General features: G+C 33.8%; 1 protein-coding gene across 4 annotated transcripts in view; it reads right to left on the bottom strand.

Annotated features, from left to right (window-relative positions):
* ADGRB3 (adhesion G protein-coupled receptor B3) overlaps window positions 1–26,798 on the bottom strand; it is a 653,858-nt gene that overhangs the window by 109,783 nt on the left and 517,277 nt on the right. For all 4 annotated transcript variants that reach the window (XM_016157597.2, XM_016157598.2, XM_016157599.2 and 1 more), the window contains one exon: window positions 24,835–24,937. In XM_016157597.2, the coding sequence (XP_016013083.2) occupies window positions 24,835–24,937 (103 nt within the window). The remainder of the gene's footprint in view (window positions 1–24,834; window positions 24,938–26,798) is intronic.

Here is a 26,798-nt window from a genome sequence, read left to right as displayed (position 1 = left end):
GAACACCTGAAACCATTAAAATCCCAGAAGAAAACACAGGCAGTAAACTTTTAGACTTTAGCTTAAGAAATGTTTTCTTGGCTATATCTCCTCAAGGAAAGACAAAAAGTAAAAAATAAACAAATGGAATTACATCAAACTGTAACACTTTTGCACAGAGAAGGAAACCATAACAAGATATAAGGGCAACTCATTGAATGGGAGAAGATATTCACAAATGATGTATCTGATAAGGGGTTAATACCCCAAATGTATAAAACACTCACGATGCAAAAAAAGAAATCTGATTAAAAAACGGGCAGAAGATCTGAGTAGACATCTTTCCCAAGAAGACATACGGATGGCCAACAGAGACATAGAAAGGTATTTAATATCAGTAATCATTAGGGAAATAACAATTTAAAACAAATGAGCCATTAAATCTGTACCTGTCAGATTGGCTGTTATCAAAAAGGCAACAAATAACAAATGTTTGTGAGAAAAAGGGACCCTTTATGCACTGTTGGTGGGATTGCAAACTGGTGCAGCCACTACGAAAACCAGTATAGAGTTTCCTCAAAAATCTAAAATAAGAACTATCATATGACCCAGCAATTCTACTTCTGTGCATATATCTATTCGAGAAAACTAAAATCATTAATTTGAAAAGATATATGCACTCTTATGCTCATTGTAGCATTATTCATAATAGCCAAGATATGGAAACAGCCTAGGTGTCAATCAATAGATGAGTGGATAAAGAAGACATGGCTTATATGTACAATGCAATATTACTCAGCCATAAAAAAACAAAATGAAATCTTATCCTTTGTGACAACATAAATGGACCAAGAGGGTATTATGCTAAGCAAAATTACTCAGACAGAGAAAGACAAATACCATATGATTTACTTAAATGTAGAATCTAAAAAAGGAAACAAATGAACAAATGAAACAAAACAGAAACGAACTTATAGATATTGAAAACAAATGGCTGGTTGCCAGAGGGGAGGGGATAGGTGAAGAATGATAATGAAGTATAAACTTCTAGTTATAAGTTAAAAGGATGTAATGTATAGCATAGGGTAGTCAAAAGTATTGTAATAATTTTGTACGGCGACAGATTAAATTTATTGTGGTTAAAGAAATATTTTTAAAGCCTCGAATGGCTTCTACATAAAATATTTCATTTGATGTATCAAATTACATATTTACATATATGTAATACACGGATAAATGTTGCTTTTAAAAATAATACAATAAGGAAAGGTTACTGGGTATATTACTTAAATGTAACATTGAAACTGGTGAACATATAAATACTCCAACAAGGACAAATGACTCTTATGTTCTATCTGTCATGATAAATCTTCTGTAGACTGAGATTAGCCTTTTGTGCCAAAATCTCTAGAGAAAGAATATAATGTGCATTGGGCCTTAAGGGGGAATTTTCTGTCTATATTTGACTAATGCTCCCAGAGACTGGGCTGTCCCTACTCCCATACTGCAAAGTACAAGTAAATGTTGAAAAACAAAAATAGGTACCCTTGAACTAAAAAATGAATGCACAAACACATTCAGATTCTGTTTTCAACCCATTATTGTCAAGAAGAAACAATTAATGCTCTACACAGTTCTTTGATAATATATAGACAAATGTCTATTGCTTTTAACTATTCAGAAAACATTTCATGTCAATAGCTCTGAACCACATATTCCTTTTCTTTTCCTTTTTTGAAATTATCAAGTAGAAAAATACAAAAAATAAAACTTATTGACATAAAAGCATTGCTTTTTCAAAATCAACAAAAAATAAGAAAGTATCTATAAACTCTCCTTTATCTTATTTTCTGAAAGGATTCAAATAATTTGAAATATTACTGCAATTTTTTTTTGTTATTAAGTATGGAAATAATGGGCCACGAAATGAAGCAGAGGTAAACAAACCACTACATTTGCCTTGAAGGAGTCATGTGTCTTTGGTAGATGAGCAGGTTATTTTCCAAAAGGAGGGTGATTCTCCCTTAAGTCAGCCGAGTGCAGATTTGGGTTTAGCTAATTGAAAATGTGCTTTAGGACACATGCAGAGACAGCATTCAGGGAAAATAGATAGAAACAAAGTGACCACGAGCGATTTTAAAATTAACCAGTAACCTCAGGTTTTTGAGGTATTTGAATAGAGAAGTCGTATTTTAATTTTTTTTTTACAAGTTGGACCAAAATTACTCATTTTTGGAACATATAATTTGGTAGTATTCATCTAACTCAGATTAAATTTAGAGATCCTCTTATAAATAAGTTAAATTTTAATCAAATCTAGAGATTTTCTTCTCATGAAAAACATGTAACTTGGCAGTTTCTTCATCTGAAAAACTGAAGGTAAAAACAGAGTCCATAAGGTTGTTTTAAGAATCAAATGTGAGAGAAATTATAGTCATGCTAATGAAGTTTGCTTGTGGGGGTGGGTGACGAGTGATGCTGTATAGATATATTTATACTTTTCTCTGTGGACAACTGATGCTTCCACTTGTGTCAATCACCATTGTCACCTTTTAAGGCCTACTGTAATTTATGAGACTCAATCGTGGCTGCATAGTGGTGTCACTCATGACACTTTCTTACAACTTCAGCTCCCTGAGTCTAATCCTCAGAGGTTCTAATTCAGTCAGTTTCACAATTAAGTCCCAGGACTCCCAGCTTATAAAGCTCTCTGGGTGAGTCCGATGAGCAACCAAGGTTGAGAACCACTGTATAAGGTGATGCTTGCAGTTTATTTGTTCCTGCTGAAAGGCTATTACCTGGACGTTGGTAAGAGACAGAAAGAGGAGGAGACAGAGGGTAAAAGAGAGGGAAAGAAGGCTGATTATATTTTGGATATTGATCTTACTGAGAGGAACTCACTGGACTATGTTTCTTGAATGGCTCAGACTTTCCAGAGATTAAATGCATCAATAAAATATAAAAAATAAATAAATAAACAAGACCCTAAGACTACTGTAGGATGGCTGGTTTAGAAACAAGTAGATATTTTCTTGGCAACCGCATAAAGATCTTTTTTTAATTAATTTATTTAAATTAGTTTCAAGTATACAGGACATTGGTTAGACATCTATATTTTTCATAAAATGATTCCTCCAATTTTCCCTCCATCCCCTGGCCCTACACTTAGCCATCATATTAATGCTAACTGCATTCCCTGTGTCGTGCTCCCCATCCTCTTTCTTTTTAATGTTGAAAAGACCTGTAATTACAATTCATTGCTGTTATTTGTATCCTATAGGACGGCTTGGTGAGTGTGTAGAGGGAGTTCGGACAAGTGCCATTAACAGATGCATTTGTGAGAAGACCTAGAAAAAAAATGTAAGAGTTCAAGCAGGATAATGAGATAGTATGGGCAGCACTAAAACGGCTTGTCTTGTAAACTCAAGTCACTGCACAAATCCTAAAGAAAAGAGGAGGAAGACATGCTTGTCCAGGGAGAAAGATGGTCTTAAACACAGAGGAATAGAAAACACAAAAGGATGAAAGATATAGTTAGTAAGATAGAGTAATAAAACCGAAAGAGAGGTGAGAAAGAACAGATTTTTAAAACTGGCAGTTCAATTTAAGACTAATCACGCTGAACATTTAGTACATGAAAGCCAAGCCCTTCTGGGCTTGAAATAGCTAGCCATTGTGGTTTCTAGGTATAAATCTCCTTAGTCCATGGCTCACAGACACCCAATTTGGATTTAACTTTTGTACTTTGAGTAAAATAAATTTCCCCGGAGAGAGTCCTCCTCACTTTGTAAATTGGCTTTTCCAATAAATTTTAATTGAATATAATTTTTGGATAGTGTTTGTCTTTGATTTGGTAAAAAAAAAAAAAAAAGGTGTGTGTGGGGGGGGTGTGGGTGTGGGTGTGGGTGTGGTGGAGGGGAGCAGTGAATAAGAATAGCAATATACATCCCCATTCATGGTTGAATGTATTTCTGTGTCCAAGGATAGTCATTGCTCTTATGGCCTTTTACAGTTTTGACTCTGGAGTTAGATTGCCTACCCCAAAAAGGTAAGAATATATATGGAGTGGGAGGAATATTTTATTTACACAGAAGATATCTAAATGAGGTTCACCCAAGCATCAAATAATCAGAGGAAGATGAGTTTTTGTTCCAATTCTGCTGCTAATTATTTGCTTTGATCAACTACTATGTCTGTTTCCTCATTTGTAAAGTGAGGTGTTTGAATGAAGTTAATCATTTAAGACATTTTATGAATTTCTATGTGACATAACATTCATCTTCCCTGGCCTTTAATCTGCCTGAAATTTCACTTCTCCATGAAGCCTCCCAATTATATTAATCAAAAATAGGTACTGTCCACATTTTAAGACAGATGTAGAAATTCAGGGGCTGACGTTTTTAAATTTAGCTTTGATTCCTAAACATAAAGTCAATATACCCAAGACTTACATGTGAAGCAAATACGACACATGCATCTCTGCTAGATCGCTGTGGTTTCCAGACGATACTGCCCAGCACTACACTGTTAGGAAACGAAATGCTGCCTAAGAGAAACAGTGATTCTGCTCATGAGTCATCCAATTTTGCTGTGTCAAAATGCGAAAGTCATTTAGATGCACATGCAAAAATCTCCCTTCTCACCAGCATGATCTCTGGGAGAAAAACTTGAGAGAAAATTTTCTGAAGCATAACCAATTATATATCTTAAATATAGCAGGTAAATGAGAATTTGTATCCCCTATGGGCATCAGTACTAGTATAAAGAACATTCACTGATGTCAGAGATGGTTCCACATACTTTAGTATATAAAAAAAGTTGTTTTATTCCCTTGCCTTTAAGATAACAAACTGAAGAACATCAGAGCAAAGTGATGTCTGTAGCTTCCTTTAATACCTCCTGAGCTATTTTTTTTTCTAAAGATAAATAATACCTATAATTCATCTATTTTTTGCATTTATTTTTCAGTATATCAATTCGCACTACGTCTTGAAAACTTTCGAGTCAACCAAATTCAAAATGGCCTTCTTTGGGGGAAATCTGACATCTGTATTTAGAAAATGCTATGTATAAAAAGGTTCAGGTACACTATTATCTTTGAAACTCAATTGTTGGACTTTTCGTATGATGTTGATGAGAAAAATTGAGAAATTACCAATAAATGATAGATTCTTTTCAAACACAGAATTGAAAGCATCATGCTCATGGTCCTAACTATCCACCAAGAAAACCATTAGTGTAAATAAAGAACTGAGATTAATAAGACCAAGGGGAACAAAGATAAAAAAAACCAAAACTCATAAGTACTTGTCTTTCACATACTTTTGAGTCTGCTTAACTTGTTTACTGAGGGAATTCCAATTTCTAAGGTGACAAAATTTATGTCTAGAAAAAAAAATGAAATAAAAGGAGTCAAGAATAAGCAGTGAAATCAAATTACCTTTGTTTTTAAGGTAGAATCTCAATGAATCACAGCGATGCTGTAAATAAGTACTGTTTTGTATAGCACTAACCAGATTTCGATATAAAACATTCTATAGTACTGTACTTGTTTCAGGATTAATAAATACATACCAATGTACATATGGAATTCTAAACTAACCTTAGGTTCTTCCAATTCTGATCATAGGGTCATATTTGAATACATACCATATAATTTTCCTTTACTAAAAGTGTAAAAATGCTTTGGCCTATTGGTAGTTAGAGAATTCCTTTTGTATCCCCCAGAGACAAAGGACAGGAGATCATAGTCTTAGCTGGTCTAATTTGACTATAGATGCCTGTGCAGAAGGTACTATCCTAATTTGGCTACAATTTAAGCTTCATTATATGCCTGGAAGTTCATAAATATAATTATAACAGACTGTATTCTGGGTAAGCACATGCATTCTAGGCAGAGTCATATAGCAGCCAGGTGTCAATCAAAATGACCTCATGTGCCAATCACCTTGGAATGCCTTGGGAACTACCCATTACAGCCCACATATAATGCAGACATTCCCACTTCTGAGCTCTTTTTTTCATTTGTAGCCCCTTTGTGTTGGCTTGGAACTATGTGCCTCCTGGGGGCATGCTTTGTCTCTTTCCCCACAGGCCTCCTTGGGATATTCTCTATCTTTCTAAAATATACTTTTAATAAAACCATTAAATCTCGATGACCTGTGATTCTTTATCTACTTGAAGAACCAAGGGAAAATACTAATTACATATTTGTGCCATAGTTATCCCTCTCCCTGCCGTTGTTTATTGAGAGAATTCCAGTTTCTAAGGTGACAAAATTTATGTCTAGAAAAAGAAATGAAATAAAATGAATCAAGAATAAGCAGTGAAATCAAATTATCTTTGTTTTTAAGGTAGGATCTCAATGAACCACAATGATGCTGAACTCCAATCGGCCCCAATGGTGACAAAAGTATAAAAAGAGCTCTTGGATAAAACACTCGAATGATTTTACTGAGGCTCCACAATTTTCTGAAAGATAAATATATAAATTACCCTATTGAAATAACAATTCAGATTACATTCGGCAACCACTGAATCTGTATTTAGGGGTCAAACCTACTTTGTTTTTTACAACTGATAGTTCCTTATTCTAGATGAACCTTGATTCCAAAGGATTATCTTAGAGAAGATTTTTCATTCTACTCATGAAACGAACAAATCTATCGCAAGCTGAACTTATAGCATTTCTGAAATTTTATCAGTTCTAACAGCTTGAGAGTTTTTTCTTATAAAAACGTGCATTTCCCTGCAGAGTTCAGCTATAGATTACTGCTATTGTTTTCTTTGTTGTTGTTGTTGTTGTTTTGATGACAATTTTCTATTCAGTTGTGCAACTGCATATAATAATTATTCAAACACAAAAAGGCTGTTGAAAAAAAATGTGGAAATGATGGCAAAAGCACCCCAAAACAAATGTACTGTTATGACTTTAAACATAATTTTGTTCTTCACTGTATTTACTAACAATTACCATTAGGAATGATTTTTACTTAAGAGACTGAGGGCAGATCTGATCCACTTGCAGGGAGCTGACCTTCCTAAATACAGTTTAGACTGGCTCAGGTGTATAATAAACAAAATAGTTCACATTTTTTGCTATATTGATGTATCATGACTAAATTTTGGGGAAAAAATACAATAGCAAATGCTAGTGTCCACATTTTAATACCGGGACACAGAGAAATTATAATATATAAATAAAACAAATGCAATAAAAATACTATAAAAATACTGCAAAATAAAAGAATTCGTTTCTTTCTGGGTAAGAATCCTTGACTCTAAGAGTTATAAAGAAATTAAAGATGGTTTCCCTTTAACCCCTCCAGAGTCTAACCCTCCCCTTTTCCACTTAGGCCATCCAATCTCCACCAATATATTCATATATATTTCTATTTTGCTGTTAAGAAAATTGGTGTTGAGACAGTCTAGAAGACTTACTGAAGATCATTTCCTAATTAATGGAATGTTCAGGATTTGAGACAAGAACTCCTTTTTACTATGGTGAGTTGACTCTGAAATAGTATCTAGAAGTTCCAATAATAAGGCAAAATTAATAGATTTCTGCTTGCAATGAGGAAAGCTACTCTCCTCCCCTTGCACTCCTTAAAGGAAGGTGAACGCTCTTGTAGCATAGGCCTTATCACTTATGTGTGTCTGGATTATTGACTTCTAGAAGATAGGACACTAAAGCCTGGTGAGACATACAGAAGTACATAGCTTCACTATATAAAAACATAGACACAAAGTATTTCCCCCAAAGTTGTACTCATCTTATCTGGTCTGCTACACATTAAAAGGACAAGATATACTAAAAAAAATGTTTAAGTTTGACTTTCAACATGTCCTCCTCCCCCACTCTCCTACTATAAGATGGAGAATTATGAAAACAAAATAATGTATAACAGCATGGACCACATCACACATACAAACACTCATGCGGACACACACATGGTTCTGTGTATTAAAAAAAAAAAAAAGACTTTATACAAGGCATCCCTGTGAAAGAGATGGTTTTTGGTCATATGCATTTGAGTGCAACAAGATTATTTTTTAACTTCTAGTTAACTTTCCTTCAGTTGTTAATGGTGATTATGTAGTCAGGAAAATATGGCTTGTTATAACCTAAAAAGAAAAAACTTAACCAGCTGAAAGAATTCCACTATTTATTTTATTCTGATATATCCAATGCCTTCTTTATGTCTGACTCCATTAGTATTACATGTGTATGGAATATTTGCTGGATTATACCCTATGACATTATTCCACATAAAGAAGTGAGGGGGAAACAGTAAATGTGTTGTTTAAACTTTTCGAAGTTAAAACTAACCAGATGTTCCTGAACACAAGTGCAGGAGAAAACATTACAGAAATGTAGTGGTGGGGTGGGGGTTGACAAACCAGCTGCAACAAGGTTAGTCATGGAGGACATATTGAATAAGATATTACTTAAAATGGGTGTTCAGCTTTTGTTGAATCTCATCTGCTTGGAGCTGAGAACTTGCATTAATTTACATTGTACTGACTCATTTTCTTATTAAGCAAATTTGAAATGATACAGCATTTTTAGCTTTGAAAATTCCTTTCTCTTAATATCTTGTGCTTTTCTCCAGGAAGGTCAAAGAGTTTAATATTAATCTCCCAAACACTGCTTTGGTGTACTCTTATCCTTAGCTAACATAAGGTAAAGCTGAGGTCAGTAGATTACATGGCAAAAACCAATACAGAAGTACTGACAGACAATCTCAGCCTTTGGTTTCTTAATCCAACCTTTCCTTTTTCTGTTGCAAGCCACAATATCAGTGATTTTGAACCAGGATGCCGATCAGAAACACCTGTGGAGTGTTTTCAGGCTACTCATATAATTCCCAAAGGAGTAGAATTTGGAGAGGGTGTGAGAAAGGTGGATAGAAAAGCCTCTGTGGTTCCGAATACCCATCTCTTTTACCCTAGTTGAGAAATTGTCTCGGTATAGTTTCCCAATATATGCACTTGGGTCCTTAAACATATTTTCAGTTATAAGTCATTCCCTTTTAAATGTTTATCCTATTATAAAAATTTAATATTCCTACTTTGGGGCCCTGGACTATATACCATTTAGTCTTTAGAAAAATGCTTGTGAAATCTAACATTTTTGACACATAAAGGTAATTTATTTCCTTAATGACTTTCTGCTTTCACTTTTTAAATGCATTAACTTTATCTAATATTGTCATACTCAGCACAATTCCCAACTGTCCTTCACTTCTATACACATGTGCTTTTGTTATACAGACATTTGTTATGTTGACAAGTGATCCCTTTTACCATCATTCTATGAAAAAAACACCAACATTACACATTATTCATGCCCCCTGCAAGTCCCCCCAGCCCCCAAATAATCATGGTAGGGCAAGATATTTAAAAGTATAAAAATCAGCTTCCCTCTATCAACTGTATTTCAACTCTGAAATTTGCCTGTTTTCTTCTACCCTATAAAAATGCCTTTACTGATCTTAGAATTCTCCCTACCAGCAGAAATAGTTGTATTTTTTATCCTTCTTGGTGCATATAATCCCATTTCTGAAAATGAAGCTTAAGCATTTTCTTTGTATTGCTAGCTGCAGTGATTTCATTGAAATTCCCCTCTTTTTCAATAACTGGGCTCTGGAAGCTTAACAAGGATCCTCTTCATAGCTGGACATGAGACTGAGGAGACTGCATAAATACACTCCAGCTATCTCGACTATAGAGTAACAACCACATCTCTACAAATAGATCGGTCTGCCAACAAGCATTAAGGATACTGAGATGAGCTACCCTGCATGATACCCTGAAGAATCTAGTTCTCCCTTGATGTGTATAGCTAAGCTCTATTATCACCAAAGAAACTACAAGTGGGTATCCAGGGCAGAATGTACACTGAAAATGCACTTTTCTCACAAAGTTCACACTATCTCCCTTGAGACACTAGTGCACACTAGTCAGCTAAATCTTAAACATGATCAGCAGATAAAATAGAAAATAACTTTCTTCCCATCTGTATAATATATTTTGCCATTTGTTTTAAATTGAGTTTATCACCACTTGCTAGCAGTGGAAATTGATGAACAGTATTTTGTTTACTTCAGATGGCATTTCTTTTTTATTTACAACCAATAGCTAATGAAGCTAAATGAGAAGGCTGCAGAATGCAGGATTTCCAGGGAAGCAAATCAGTGTAGCATGTAACACACATTTCAGGAAAAAAAAAAAAATCAGTTCTTAAATAGAATACAGAAAAACACTCAATGAAGAAAATCTTGGAAATAATTGTAAGATACATAGCTTCAGGATTTGGTGATAAAAAAAAAAAAAGCCTCACTTTTTCTCGACAGTATAGAAAGGAAAAGGAAAAAAAAGATAATAAAGAAACAGTTATGCTACTTACTCACATTTCTGTATCACTGAAAGAGCCTCACAGGGTAAAACAGAAAAGCTCTTTAATAGCAAAACATAATTTATACACAACAGGATCCTTTCTAATATTTGAAAAAATTAGGCACACTCATGTTATTACTTTATTATAAAAAAGAACCAGGCTGAATAAATGATGTATGGGTAAATGTCTTATTTTACCTTTTGAATAAAAGCATTCATTAAGTTTGCATTAACAGGCAAAAGAGTGGCTATTTTGATATTTAGATGGTAAGCAATTTAAAGTAAGACAAATAGAGCATATTGCCTATAATTTTTTCAAAAAACCTAGTCAGTGAAATTTAAAACACATGGTTTCTAGACAGAATATTCACTAATGAGTTTTAAAATTTGTTCTCATTCATTGGACATGAAGTCAGAGGTGGTTTGCTTGACATAATTTCTGTTCTTTGTGCTCTTCCTTCTTCACTTTAATTTGAGAAATCCTATGCTTCCATGTAAGAAGTGTGCCACAAGCCTCCGGCTTTTTGGAGGGGAGCATAGTTGCTCACTTTCTAACTCTCCACAAATACTTCTTTGTGTGTAGTCATAACGGACACAAAGAGACATGCCTACATGCCTAAAGAGAAAGTGGTCCATGAACTTTATCTCAGACACAATTTTGCCCTCATCTGGTAATTAACAACTCAAGAAATTTAAAGAAAATAAATTCAGTCTGTAATTGCACGTGGTTTAATAGTAATACATAGCAGTTTGAAAGGAAAATGCTTCACTTTTTAGAGAAAACATAGTTTGGAAATCATTAAGAAAAAAGTTCAAAAAGAGTAAAGGACTAAAGGACAAGAGTAAGAAAAAAAATGCTGGGCGCAGAATATTTTCCCTCAAGCAGGTCGAAGAATCCCCCCATGGACTCTGATTCCCTGCAACTATTTCTTCAGTTGAAATATGAAAATTATATTATGGCCCAAATGAACACTGCACCTGGTGAGGATCCCTTCTTTCTCACGATCCTTATTCAATTGGTCATAAAATCTTTGTTTCTATTTCATGAAGCCAATCCATATCCACTGCCACTAAGTTAATAAGAACAGTTATTGAAAATAGCTATCAGTTCTTCCCTAAATTAACCTGGAGATTAAATGGAATGCCAACAAAATTGCAACAAATTTTTAGAAATTGAAAAGCTGATTCTAAAATTTGTTTGCATACCCAAAGGATCAGATATCCACATGGAATAAAATGAACCCTGATACCTATGTCACATTGCATACAAAAAATTAATTCGATATACTATAGATCTACATAAAAGCCAAAACTATAAGGCTTATAGAACATAGAATATCTTCATGATCTTGAGCAATAAGCAAAGATCTTATAGAAGACTTATAAAACACAAACTATGAAAAAAAATGATAAACTGGACTACAAAATTAAAAACTTCTACTCAGTGGAATATGCATTAGTAAAATACAAAAGCCAAGTCACAGACTGAAAGAAAATAATATGTATGTATATATGAAAAAAATATATATGTATATAAAACAAAAGACTATTATTATGCAGAATATATTACTTTAAAAACCCCTTACAAAGCAGTAATACAAACAACCTAATTTAAAAAGGAAAAAAAATATTTGAACAAAGACTTCAGTGGATATAAAGTAGACTAGAAACACTTGAAAAGGTGCTGATCCTTATTAGTTATTAGGAAAATATATATTTAAATATTGGCAAGAATATGGAACACTAGAACTATCATAGATTGCTAGGAAGAGTATAAAATGGTACAACAATTTTGGAAAACTCTTCAGTTTTGTTTTAAGCTAAAAATACTCTAACTTGCCTTTAACACAGCAATTATACTCCTAGGTATTTACCTGAGAGAAGTGAAAATTCATGTCCATGCAAATGTTTACAAGAAATTTAGAGCAGCTTTACTCATAACAACAAAAAAAACCGAAAACAATTCAAATGTCTATCAATTGGAGAGTGAATAAATTGTAGTATATTCATACAACAGAATAATACTCAGCAATGTAAAATAATTAACTGCTAATACACATAACAATATGGTTCCATCTCAAAAACAATACATTAGTGAAAGAGACCGGAATGAAAAGGTACTCATTATATGATTCTATTTACATGAAATTCCCAAACAGATAAAAACTAACATATGACAGAAATTAGAATAATGATTGCCTGTGGGGTATAGAAGTTGACTAGAAGAGGACAGAGAGAACTTTCTAGGGTGATGATAGTATTCCATGTCTTAATTATGGTATTGGTTAATATGTATATACTGATCAAAACTCATCACATTATTCATAGTGCATTTCATTGTATGTAAATTTCACCTCAATTAAAAAAGTTTATTGTGTGCTCGATACTATCCGAGGTGCAATCTTCCTTGATCCTCATAATGTCCCTTCCCCACTGCTAGATTAGAAAACAACAACAGTGGACGGTTAGACATTCTACATTCATTTAAAAATACTTAACGAATGCCTGTTGCTAAGTACCAGGCACTATACTAGGCACATGGTATAAATCAAATATTGTCCCTTCCCTTCTGAATTTAAACAAAAATAAGGTGACAAATTAAAGCATGGTTATAAAGAAAAAAATGTGGTCCTCGAGAAAGAATAATGTGAAAACTATTTGTTTTTGGTTTTGGGGGCATGGAGTTTTAGGAAAGTCTTTTCTGAGATTATATTTGAGCTATAGGACATGTATAAATTAACTAGGCTAGTCTAAGAATGAAAGAGGATTAACTGTGGCAGAGGGAGAAATATGTGAGAAAGCCCTGAGGCTGGGAAAAGAGCTGTAGGCTAAGCAAAGCATACAATTGATGAGATTGTGTCATCAGTGGCCTTGTTAATAACTAACCAAGGCAATAGCTACAAACCAGGCTTCTGGTCACCTAGCTAATGGTTTATTATCTAATCCTCAATGCTGGTAGTGGAAAGCCAGCATGACAGGAATATAGTGAATAAAAAAAAAAAAATGAATATGAAGTGGTGGAATAGGAGAAGTACTTAGGGTCCAGGTCATATAGGAGCTTTGTGGGCCATGTTATGGGATTTGGATACCATCCCAGGTATAATAGAAGCTTCAGTTATTCCAACTGAAGGGTTTTAAGCAGACAATTGTGATCTAATTTATAATTTTAAAAAATCACTAATGCTGGTTTGTGAGAGAATGGTTAAGTAACGTGACAAATAGCACAAGGCCAGTAAATGGTAAATCTTGAAAATGCTTCATTTAGAATAACAGAAATTTCCATTATTCCTGGAATGATGAGCCACCTTACAGCAGATTCTCTTTAGCTCCAATCAAGCCTTCAGATCACTGCGGCTCTCACACTTCTGAACTGCATCCTCATGAGAGACACTGAGCCAGAACTGCCCAGCTGGATTGCTCCCAAATTCCTGACTCAGAAACTGTGAGGATTATACATATTTATTTTTAAGGCACTAAATTTTAGGAAATTTGTTATGCAACAATAAGTAATTAATACATTAGATTACCATTTCCATTTCTGTAAAGGGTGTTCTTCCTTAGATATACAGGATTTACTTTGTAACTTTATGTTGGAAGTTAGAAAAATATGTAACAAATGTGTCTAAACAGCAAAATAGATGCTCTTATTTCTAACAAAAATAATAATAAGTATGAGACAAAACAGAAAAACGGAACTTAAATTTTGTAAAAGTAATACACATCATTCCTATTCATTAGGAAAAATCACTTTGAAATACAAATAAAATTTAATTAACAATAAGAATGTAAAATAGATACAGATAAGATTCATTCAAAATCCTTTCTCATTCTGTGTACATATATTGATGTATTATTTACAGACACACCTATACAGAAATACATGAAAACTATGTGAATTGTAGTTTAACACAGAACATACATAGTCCCTCCTCATGAATTAAAATTATAAATTAAAAGTTTTCATTATATTTCTACTGTTAAAACTAATCATTTCTTCTTTAAAATTGTAATCTTAATCTTTAATTCAGTACACCACAAGCCTAGGATGACTATAAATATTTTAATTTACTCACTTTGAATTTCAGGCATCTTAAATTTCATAGTTAAGACCTAGATTCCACTCAGTCATGCCTGCTTCTTTCTTTAAGGCTTAAGATTTAAAATTAACTGACTAGCATCACAAAAGAAGTGAAAAATAAAGTTTAATCTTCTAACATATTTATTTTTTTTCCAGTATTAGGCATCAGTGTTTGCATTTTAGTTCTGATGTTTCCTATAGCAATGCTTATGATGTGATATATGTAATTATCATCTGACTTTCAGAAGAGTGAAGACCAGAGTGAGAAGTAAAATAAAAGAACTCTATGAGTGAGTTTAGTGGGGAATTAGCTGGACTCTGCTATCCCTATTTTTTGTGTCAAATGTTACTTTTCAGCCCAAGACTGAGATGAGACTTTCTCTAACAGGTACATTTGTTGCTGTACTTTAAGAAATGTTCTTCTACAAAAAAAAAAAAAAAAAAAAAAATAGCCATCTTTGTTGTCTTATACATGGAGCATTTGTTAGCTGCTTTTAGCTTCTTCCCTTCATAAAATGTCCTGCTGGGTCAAGAGTGATTTGATTCATGTTTTAATTTTTTATATCCTAACCAATAGTCACCATATGTGAAGAAATTCTGTGTTTAGTTCTTGTCCAAAATTAGGAATTCAAAGTGATTCTCTCTCCTTTTTATCTCTGCAGAAGCCCTTTCAGAAACTACGAAAGTTCCCCTGTTCCAGTTCTGCAGGCTACACACACTAAACCTTGGGTAGACACTTCAGAACTGAAGGTCATTTTTACATAAACGCATTAGCCTAAAAACGGACTGGCCTCACCTTACATTGCAGTTTTTCTATTTGTATGTACCCTAGACGCTTCTAGAAAACTCAATGTTGCTCAGGGTTGGCAAACAATGACCTCGTGCCAAATCCAAATCCGCCCACATCCATTTCTTTGTCTACAGCTGCTTTTGAGCTACAACAGCAGAGTTAAGTAGTTGTGACAGAAACTATATAGCTCACAAAGCCTAAAATATTTACCCGAAAAGCTTTCCGACTCCTAAATTAGGTTCTGAAATATTTGTGAAAGGCGTTCTCTCCTATACTCTCACCCTCCCTATTCCATACTTGCACTGAGGCAAAATTTACCTTGGTAAAATGATCATTAGTGATAACCTACATTCAATTCTCTTCATCCCATATTCGCTCCCAGAGTGGTATAGTCTCAAAGTTAGTAAAATGGGCCATTAAAAAAACTATTATAATCTTATCTCAAGGACCTTTTGTTTTCGTGAGAATATCTGTGATTTAAAATAACACACTTTATGTGGTGCTGATTCAGCACTTCAGCACTTTAAAGTGTATTCAGTATTCTCATAAACATTATCAGCTAGAGTAATACAAACTTCTGACCAGTTCATGTTATATACTGAAAAGAGGGTAAGTAAAAAATCATACATAGGGAGAAATTTTTAACTTCTCTACTGGTTTGGTTCCTGGGGAGAAAAACAGTTAATCTTCTATCTTTCAGTAAGACTCTTTGAGAATTACTCATCCTTATCAAAGGAAGGTCTCACAGGTATTCTGTAAGTCTTTAATGTTTTCTTCAACTTTATAATTTTTTCAACTCCTCTCATAAAACAGCAAAAAACTGATATATATTGCAATTATTCCATATAGGTCCCCTAAAGTAGAAGTGGCTGTGCTCCTGTTATATTATCCCTTATTTAATAAAGCCATGGATTTGTTCATTCATTCAATATTTATTGATTTTACATCATGTATAGAATAAGCACTAATATTAGTGGTTTTATAGCCTAGAAACAAGAGAAAAACATGACCTTGAGACTCAGAGTACAGTGGGCAAGGTTGATCAGTAAATACATAGTTAAAGAATAATGTGACTGGTGAATAATGGAGATATATACCATGTGTTATGGACACAGAAAGTGGTGCTAAACAACTTCACTAAAATGATTTGCATAAGCCAACTTTTAAAATGTGGTAGGAGTTTATAAGGCAAAGTAGAAACAAGTACAAAGGCGTGAAGTCAAGGGTGGCTCCAGTGGACTTGGGATACCCTGGAAAGCACAGAGACAGGGCCTATAACATGGAGCAGAAATGGGAGGCCATAAGTCCTCATGGAGGCTTTATCATCCTGGAGAGGAGAACATTTTTATAAGTCATCTACCCGGGAGTGTCCCTTTTATTTCTCACAAAGTCAACTTATGTACTAGAGACAGCCTGAATGTGAGTGATATTCAGAAAATGCAGTTAATCTCATGAGCTCTACAGATCCACTGTAGAGTTGCAAGCAGAAGAATGACATAATCAGGTATTTACTTTTTCTTTAAATTTAAGATCTTTTGCACAGTCACATAAAGGATGGGCTAATATAAACAAAGGTTAAATGAGCAGACCAAAATTGGAAGGACATTATGGTAGTCCAACTGAGAACTCGTGAAGGACAGGTGTAAAGGGGGAAGGAGTAGAGACTAAGAATTGGCCAAATCAAGAATTTCCTTTACATTGCCTAGAGGATATTCCTGTACAACGGCCTGAGGATAAATGAACGGAGGTAATCAAAGCAGGCCTGATGCTCTCCAGAGAAACTACAGCATAAGTCTGATAATTATGTTCTACTCTTTACCTGTTTGGAAGTTTTGTCCAGCTTTGGAGTTTGACTTAACATACACTTAATATCTCTCAAGGTAATTTGGCTTCTGCTATCTCAACCATTTCAGTAACTCCTTATTATCAAATAATTCTACTTTCATCTTCTTGTTTGTTTCAAATCTATCATTCATATTGATCTTTTGTTCTATTTTGAAGTTGACTTTGATAATGTGATCTTTGGCTCCTACAACACAAAACTGGAAATTTATAATCAGGGAATGACAAGGTTAAAATGGGCAAAGTCTATCCAATCCCACTGTCTCTCATGAGCCCCATAACATCAGGACAAAATAATCCTTCATTGCTGGGAGCCTGGGGAAATCAAGAAACTAACAAACCATTCTGTTCCTTGGTTCAATAAAGATTTTTTTAGGAATACAGAAGAACTGGCAGAGTTAGTAAGATACCTCGAAATGGACTCAAATGAGTCATACGTAAGCTTATTACATTTAAATCCTTTTACAAACATCATAGCAAGTCAATAAATTAGATGTTAATAAATCTAAATAGGAGGCTTTAGCTTTAGCCATTAGGATCAGATACACATCTGAGATATAATAAACATGCATTTGAGACATTATTGGCAGGAAATGGCTTCTATGAGAGAAATTATAAATAAGCACATTTTGAAGGTTATAAACATTATTCTGCATGACTTACCAAGTAAAAAGATTCTCATTTGTTAGGTTTCAGAGTCTCTTTAACTAAAACCCAGGAACCACATCAGATCATCTTTAAAGCGTGCCATCAATCACTTACAGCTTAAAATGGGCTCCAGGAAAATGACCTTTATCAGCATACTGGCTTAGATCTGTCTAAAGTTGGGGACCCTAATCCTTATAAAACTAACTATAGCTATTAGCTCCATAGATATAAGCCCAGATGATTAATTTAAGTAAATGCATTCACTCATTCAATAAATTTCAATAAATATTATATACTTATTGTACTAAGACTGTATGCTGGCAATAAATTTAACAATAAATATAACCTAGCCTTACCCTAGGAAGTTTATGGTCTAGTTGGAAACAGGTAAGATAATATGAGATTATAAGTATGAACTTGGAATTACAGAGACCCAGAGCTGATGTACCTGAGTAGAGGTGAGAGGAGAGCCTCCTACAGAAGGAAAGGACTAAACAGAGTATCACAGAATAAACATAAGCCAGATGAAGACATTTGGGAAATCAGGTGGGGTGGAGGAGAGTAAAAGTGCTCCAGGCTGAAGGATAGCAAGGAACAAGCCAGAGAATGATGTTGATGAACTATAAGCCGTTTGGTGCCGCTGGTGTGATAAACATAAGTCAGTAAAACAGAATGAGAATGGAGAGGTCAGCGCAAGTCATGTTCAAGGCTTTTCAAGTTTTATAAGCTACAGAATTCTTTCTCAGTAAAATTTGTTCCTAGAGCCCCAACATATTAATGCAAGAAAATCAATGAATAGAAACCTTGATAGATAAATAAAACATTATTCACTGCTTAGGACTGAGCACAGTTTGAAAATCACTTCTGTAGGAGGTGAGGCAAGAATGCATGTTTGCACAGGGAAGTGGAGTGGTCAGATATGAACTTTAGCTCCATCACTAGGGCTACAAGATAGAGAATGGATTTAATGATGCTGGAAGCAATAGACTAGTGAAGATGATTATTAGTACCTGATAGAGGCAAAAAGATGGATTTGAGAAACATGATGGTACAACTGGCACAAGTGGGTGATTTATTAGACTTACTACATGACGGAGAAGGATACATGAAGGATAATGTTCAGAGACCTGGCTTATGTAACTGGGTTTGGGACTACAGAGGATACATTCAATTTATATAGAACATGTTTGAGTTTGGGGCAGGGACATGAACGGTGAATTCAGTGGTAAGCAAAAAATTGGACATGAGGAAGTCTGAAGTTCAGAAAAGAATTATAGAATCAGATGTAGAACTGAGGGTTACTGTTATCATCATCATCATAATCACAGCTGTTTAAGGAGTGCTAACCAAGAGCTTCATACTTGCTATCTCATGTCACCTTGACAACAACATTTTAAGAGATACTAAGAAGCAGCTAAGGTCTAGAGAGGCTGAGTACCATGCTCAAGATCATACAACTAGAAAGCAGCAGACAGAGTGTTCAGGTCTGTCTTAAAATGCCTGCTCTTAATCATCTCCACCTGAGAGAGGGAGATCTGCAGGAAAGCATGAAGACCACTGAATTTCAAAAGGAGGGACAGACTGCGTCGTAGAGTATCAAAAGAAACAGAATGGGTAACTAAAAACACATTCAATATTCCTTCTCAGAACTTGAACACATATATATTCAGAGGCTAGGCATTTAAGTAATGGGTGAAAAATCTGAGTCTCTGACAAAAGAAAGTCTCAGGGGAAATAGGTAAATTAGAGAGTGTTACCTGAGTCGAAGTAGTCGAACTCAAGATTTTATTTTTAAAAAACACAATTCTGACAACACAAAAACATCTTCTATTAGAATGATCATAGGCTTCTGGTTTGGCCCACATTTACTAATTATCTCTATACAAACTACAGAATAAAAACATAACAACATTTTATAAAGGATGAATAAGTACTAGATGAAATACAAGATTTTAGAGTATGTGACTTTTAAAAAGTGCTCTACGCAGGAAATTTTTGTGCTGGTTGCAAGACTGAATTAAAAGACACAGCCCATTATGTAATTCAATTGTCCATATATCAAGAATCATAAAATGAATTTCTCCTAAATTGTGCTAAGGAAATGTTTGCCCATCTGAAATAATTTGGGAAGCTTCCCTTGATGGTCAGTGAAGACTATTGCTAGGTCTCTTAAGACTAAAGTTCATGTCTAACTTTGTACCCATATTTGAGTATTAGTTTTAAAAATGTTTAACTTTTAAGATGTATTTTTAGGATGTCTTGATTTGTTTTATAACACTTGGGTATTCTCATTATGATACTATATAATGCTAGTTAGTTTAACCTTAGTTCTAGGAGTTGTCCAGGAATGCACAGAACAGGGTGGTCAGCTGGCATTATATTTGAAAGAGCCATACTCCAGAGGTGGCAACTGCAAGTCCTTTTGGTCTAGGTAAATTTATTTACAATGAATACTTTACTCATTATCAAACTGAATATAGCAGGCTGGTGTTTACTGATGAACTAATGTTTGGTTAATCATTATGGTGAATGTATTAATGGGTTCCCTTTGGTAAAAATAAAGGCATTGTGGCTGTGTAAATTAGCTAATATACTTAAACACTTCTCCTGAATGAACTGTATGGAAAATTCCATTGAGACCTATATCCTGTACTACTTAGCGATGGAGCCCACAGTTTTATCCCCAATAATTCTGTGTTCAGACATTACAGTACAAGGATTTCTGATTGAATGATACTGACTCAAGAGCACAGAAGCCTGCTTCTAGATTGTTACTATGTCTGCTTCGAGTATAGTCAAAGTATCTAAAACAAGAAAAACCTAGAATTTCATTGTGCTTACAGAACAGGTTTTATTCCTTATTTGCTGTGTTTAGTTAATAAATACCTGACTGTGTAATAAAATCTGGACTTGATTTGCTTTCATTATAACCTGCTAGTGAGGCTATCCAGTATTTTGAACTTTTTGGGTATTCGACATTATCTAATAAAAAACAAACAAACAAACAAACAAATGAAATCAATCAAACCAAAAAACAAGAGTTTTATCAAATTTGGCTTCCATCATTTAAAAAGAATGCTATGAAATCTTTAATATAATAAATCATCTTGGAAGTCTTTTAGAAATAAGAAGTAGATATGTATTTTTGTGGTTAAGGAAATTATTCTCTGACTATATCTGCTTCCAAAATAACTTTTGCTTCTGCAAAACAGTACTACCCAGCTCAACAAAAACATTCATATTTTAAGGTACAAAGGAAATTCTTTACAAATAAACAATTTTTGAGTGATACATGAAAATCCTGGTTGAAACTCTAAATGCACAAAGAGATCAAAGTGCATGACACTTTATAAGAAAACTTGAACTATAATAAAGTGAGTTATAATTAAATTTTATAACTTTATTTTAAGAGATATAAGAAATTGTATTTGATTTTTTACTTCGCTGCCAGCAATTAAATCTACAGTTTAAAGATTGAAAAACATCATATTTTTAACAATGGATTATTTCAGCTTGTTTCTACCTCAACTCAAAAGAAAGCAGAGATACTGAGTATTGAGATAATCAAGTCAATTATATTTCAACAAGCAATTCAGAGAAAGATCCCAGTATGACACTTCAAAACTGTTCTGGACATCAGTATCAAATACCACTTTTCACACAAACTAGCCATGATAACCCTCAGAGGCAGTACCAAATAACTTGTTCAACAAGAAGCTCTTTCCGATGTTTCTATTTTTCCTAGTAGGGAACACTAAAGCACCAATCGAAACTTACCAGGGAAGTCAAATACAGGAATATGATCAATTATAAAATGCTCAGAGCAGCAATGGGGTCCTAACAACCTAGATAAAATACTGTAGCCACCAATCAATATTTTACATTTTTAAAACACTTTCCTGGAGTTTATACAGAAGAATACATGATGTACATTTTTTTCTTTCCTTTTTTTTTTTTTTTTTTTGGAGAATTCATTAATCCCAAATATAGCAAAGCAGGTACAGGCTTTCACATATTGCTATTTCACATATAAAATGAAGCAGGGTCAATTTAACTCAATTCAGCACATATACCATAATAAAATACATGATTATTCACCCTGGAAACTTGACATTGTTGAGAATTACTAAGAATAAAATCCTACCGTTTTATATTTTTTCCTCCTAGTCACTGTATAGTGACTTATCCTAGGCTTGCAAGATCATCTACTCAGAGCTAGTCGAGCAAAATTAACATAGTATAAGAGAAAAACAATAAGTTCTCATTTTCATCACCACTACCACCTGCTCTTTCCCACATTAATCAATAACCGTAGCAGCAAAAATTAGCATAGTCTATCTGAAACAGAATCATTATGGTCCCCAAACCAGGTAGAATCTATTCTCTAGTTGATTACCTGGAGAGAACTCTAAGACACTAAACTTTTTTTTATTTAACTAAGCCCATACTAGCCATTTCTTTATAATGAGAAATGACAAGTAAAACAAAACTTGTCTTATCTTGCCTTTGATGTGCCTAATATTTGCAGATATTGAAAAGACATTTCCATGAAAAACAGGAACATTAATTAGAAACCTGGGAAAGACAAAATGGGCAAGAAGAAAGTAATTTCTTGGCACTATTTTCGTTTCTGAATATAATCATCATTTAGATCTACACAATATGATATTCACTGGCTGCAGGTAGCCACTGAGCACTTGAAATGGAACTAGTCTGAACTGAGATGTATCGTCAAGTAAAAAAATAAACCCAGATTATTAAGAGTTAATAAAAAATATTGTAAAATATTGTATTAACATTTAAAAATAGTAATCATATGTTAAAATAGTCATCTTTTGGATATATTGAGTTAAACATAATATATAGTAAATCCTCATTTAACATCATCAATAAGCTCTGTGACTTTAAGCAAAACTTTATCAGGAAACCAATTTACCACAGGCTAATCGATATAAATAAGAGTTAAGTTCCTATGGCAGCTTGTCAATGTTATAAAGAAACAACGTTGAACAGAACGATGTTATTTGAAGACCTGCTGTATTATTAAAATTAATTTCACCTGTTTCTTTTTATTTTGTTAATGTGGTTACTAAATATTATAATTACTTATGTGGCTTGCGTTTGTAGTTTGCATTATATTTCTATTGAGCAACAAATGACGCAATATGTAGCAAACCTTGTGGAAAATTCTATTATTTCCCCATTTAGCTCAGAATTTGTAAAAATTTTGCCACATAGCATGAAACAGTTTTAAAAGCCTATTTCCTGCCAAAGATCATGCAGCTTTCCATATTCTAATAAAGGACAAAACTCAGGAGTGTTTGGAGAATAACAGTGATAGGAAGAGACACTTTGGTGGAAAAAACTTAAAACTATGAGCTCAAGCTAATCTTAGCTTGATTTTTTTCTGGTTCCCAGACCCAGTAAATACTTTCTACTTCAGAAAGAAGCTCTCCTTTTCTGTGTGGAGGAGGTTCAAGAACAAATAGCTAAAGAACTATGAATAGCTATTAAAAGGTAAAGGTGCATTTCTAAGGGATCTGAAGCCCTGCCCAAGTGAACAGCCAAAAAGGTAAGAGAAGAGTAATTTAGTAATTCCTAGGGTTTATAGTTTCATCCTCTCTCCTTCATCTCTATTTCCTTCCCTCTCCCTCTTTGTTTTCCCTTTCCTTCCCAGCTTGTTTACCCTCATTTTTATCTCTCCTTTTTATTCTGTACATTTCTTTCAATTCTCCTAATTCCCACTGCCATCACCCTCAACTTTGGTCTTTCTCCCTTTCTTCTTGTTTTATTTTCCCCATGCATTTCTCTTTTAAAATTTATGTTAAATGGTTGTAAAAGACTTTAATGCTTCATATTTTCCCACCTTCTTTTAAGAAGACACAGGAAAGGAATGGGAAAAAACAAAAAAAAACAAAAACCCTATACATTCAGATCTATGAAAGCACTTTTTTACTTCCACAGGGACTTCCTTGGGTTGCTACTGTATTTGTGTATTTGTATTGACCTCCCCACCCCTCATGCCTCCTTGGGTCCTTTCCCCTGGCCCAGGGCATAATGGTTCAGGAAGAAATCTACGGAATCACCTGAGCAGCTTTCTAGGCCCTATCCAGATCCAAAATCAGATTCTTTGGGTGGGAATCAGCAGTCTTATGAGGGTAGATTAGCAAAATAAACAGACTATCCATAATCCTTGACATTGATGCATGTCCTACAAATATCTAATATATCAAAAGAACCTACTGAAAGTACATTTGATTTTTTAAAATGACAGCAATGGGGAAAAAAGTTCAATTATTGGCTTTAGTATCTGAAAATTTGAAAAAGCCCAAAATGATCAATATGTGTTATTAAAATGGTGTTTACCAGAATTCTTTTGAGGTAGGGATAAGTTAATTTAATTTAAGACAGTTATTAAAGATTTCCTGGACTGTATTTCAAAGTAGTTTAGTAAAGAGAATTGGCAGTCATTTCTGAAACAAACATGGTCATTCAACTCAAGTCAATTCATATGAGCAGGACCTATACTTTTATATTCTGCTAAAAGTGACTTTGCAGTTAAAGAATTGCAGCATTGGTTAAATATTGAAATTCTTTTGCTTAAGTAAAACGTACTGAAAGGTATAAAATCTAGTGTCACTTTCATTTGATACTATTTTTGATTATTGGCTCTATATAATTTTGGGGTAGATTTTCAAGATCGATGTTATACTTGTAAGCGATTTATAGATGACCTTTAAGAATTGGTATGTGAATAAATTAGACCAAAACACACTCAATCCTATTATAGTTAGGATCATGAATCAAAATTTGTGCTTTTGATGTTGTGAGGCTTTGAACTCACATAGCTTTGATATATGTTTAATAAACACATATTTCTACTATTATAAACAGCCTCTCAATCCCTAGGAAATTAAATCAAGGGAATGTATATCTGGTCTGGAATAGGCAATACTTTTATTTAGAAATCAATAATTTTTTTTAAAAAAATAGTTCTGTCAGGATTCTCCATTTCATCTAGAATATTTAGATTATTAATAACCAACTTCATGTCAAACCATAAACACACAAAGAGAATCAAAATAATTACCAGTCATACCTTATTATGTGTCTGAGTCTGTCCAACCAATATGAGGATGTTGGATGAGATGATAGATAGGCAGAAGTTAATTAGAATTATGGACCTCTCAGAGCGTATGTACCTAGTCAAAGAGAGAGAGTATCCAACTTTAAAATTCAACAGAAAGATGCAGAATTCTATATTATACAAATTGGTGGAATTCATCCAGAAAAACAATAAAATACAGCCTTTACAAGAGGAAAAAAACATGAAAAAATAGTTTTTTAAGAAATACAGATTATTCTTAGAGACCCAATTTTATAGTGGCATGGTACGTCTTACAGTTTTTTCGATTTTTTTTTTTCCTTTAGACACCAGTGGGGACAACATAGCATTTTTGACAGGCCTAAGTTGCACATCCATTATCAGTATAATTTTACTAGAAATATAAAATTTCTTAGAAATATATTAATTAGTATAATTACCTTTACATATTCATGTATATCATGTATATAGTATGTTAACTTTTATCACAGAAATCAACCAACAGAAATTCTGAGAACCAAAAAAAAAAAATCACAAATTCTAAAGTATTCCTTTTTTTTTTTTTTAAAGGATGCCATTACTTTCATGAAACCATGAACACTTTTATCCACCATTTCATCCACTCAGTATTTTTGTGTAGTCAGGCTGCTACCTTTAGATTTTATTTTTTTTCTGAATAATTGTTCCAAAAAAAGAAAAAGAAAGTAAATGATTCTTTATCTCTAAAAATTAATCCAATCCACAAATAATTCATCATTAGGCTAGAAAATGACATGGCATCTGACATATTTAACCATTATGAAGAAGTGTTTATCTCTGCTATTATATAACTTTTAAGTGCATGGAGAATGTAAGCCATGGAGAAAACTGCTCAGAATCAAATGTTCTACCAGCTGTTTATCTTGAAAGGGTAACAGCTATTTTGTTTTATTGTACCTTATAGTAAATCACTGAGTGACAGTAACAAAAAGACAAACTTGTACTTGTTGTGTGTTTGAAACTGTTCAGTCTGTATTAGAACATAGAATCACTTTCCGCAGCAGGTGTAAACTTTCCTGTGCAGTGTTAGATGGGGGTACCAGAGACCTCGAGGCACATTTTGGTAGGTAAAATCTATCGAAGTTCTTTCTTTTGCTTTTTCTTTGAGGACTATTTAGGCAAAAACCTCACATTTCATCAAACATTTCAGAAGATAAAACAAAACAAAAACAGGAATAACAAAAATATACAAAAAGCCATTTTTTTATTATAAAATAAATTGCCTCTTGTCACAGAACAAACCCAAATAGGACTAACTATGTTGATTCTCAATACAAAATGGCCTCAAGAGTTAACTTAACCTTATCCCTTCATCATCAGTATCTAAAAATATAATAAACCACATACTAGGATGCTGAAAACATCATCAAATATTGGGGGGGGGGGAGGAAGGGAGGGAGGGGAAGGAGGAAGAGTATGTGTGTGTGTGTGTTTGTGTGTGTGTGTGTGTGTGTGTGTGATGTAACATAAAAAGTTTAAAGGCTGCACATTGACCCTTTATATGATGTTAATGGCTTCCGTGACAGCTCAAGCACACAGATGACATTATTAAAAGGATTTCAGTGATATCATTTGCCCTATAAATAGGAAAATCATGGTAATAAGAGACCCAGACTGACCACCCTGAAAAGTCTTTAGATGTTTCCATTTTTATTAATAGTGAGTCACATCATTGCCTTAAAAATTGCTATAAAATGTCTCAACTTTCAATACTTTTTATAAATGTGTTTGATGTTCAAAACAAAATTTGTGAATATACCATTTTAATACATTAATTAAAAGGAAATGCCCAGCTACTTTTTGCCCAGAACATATTTGTAGATCGAGAGACTATTACTTAGTATATTAACTTTTTGATGAACATTTCTAATGAACTACATGGAACATCAAAAAATTTCAAGATCAAGAGCATATTTTAT

Source organism: Rousettus aegyptiacus, unplaced genomic scaffold (assembly GCF_014176215.1).
Source record: "Rousettus aegyptiacus isolate mRouAeg1 unplaced genomic scaffold, mRouAeg1.p scaffold_m13_p_1, whole genome shotgun sequence".
Lineage (NCBI taxonomy): Eukaryota > Metazoa > Chordata > Mammalia > Chiroptera > Pteropodidae > Rousettus > Rousettus aegyptiacus.
This window is presented reverse-complemented; position numbering and strand designations above follow the sequence as displayed.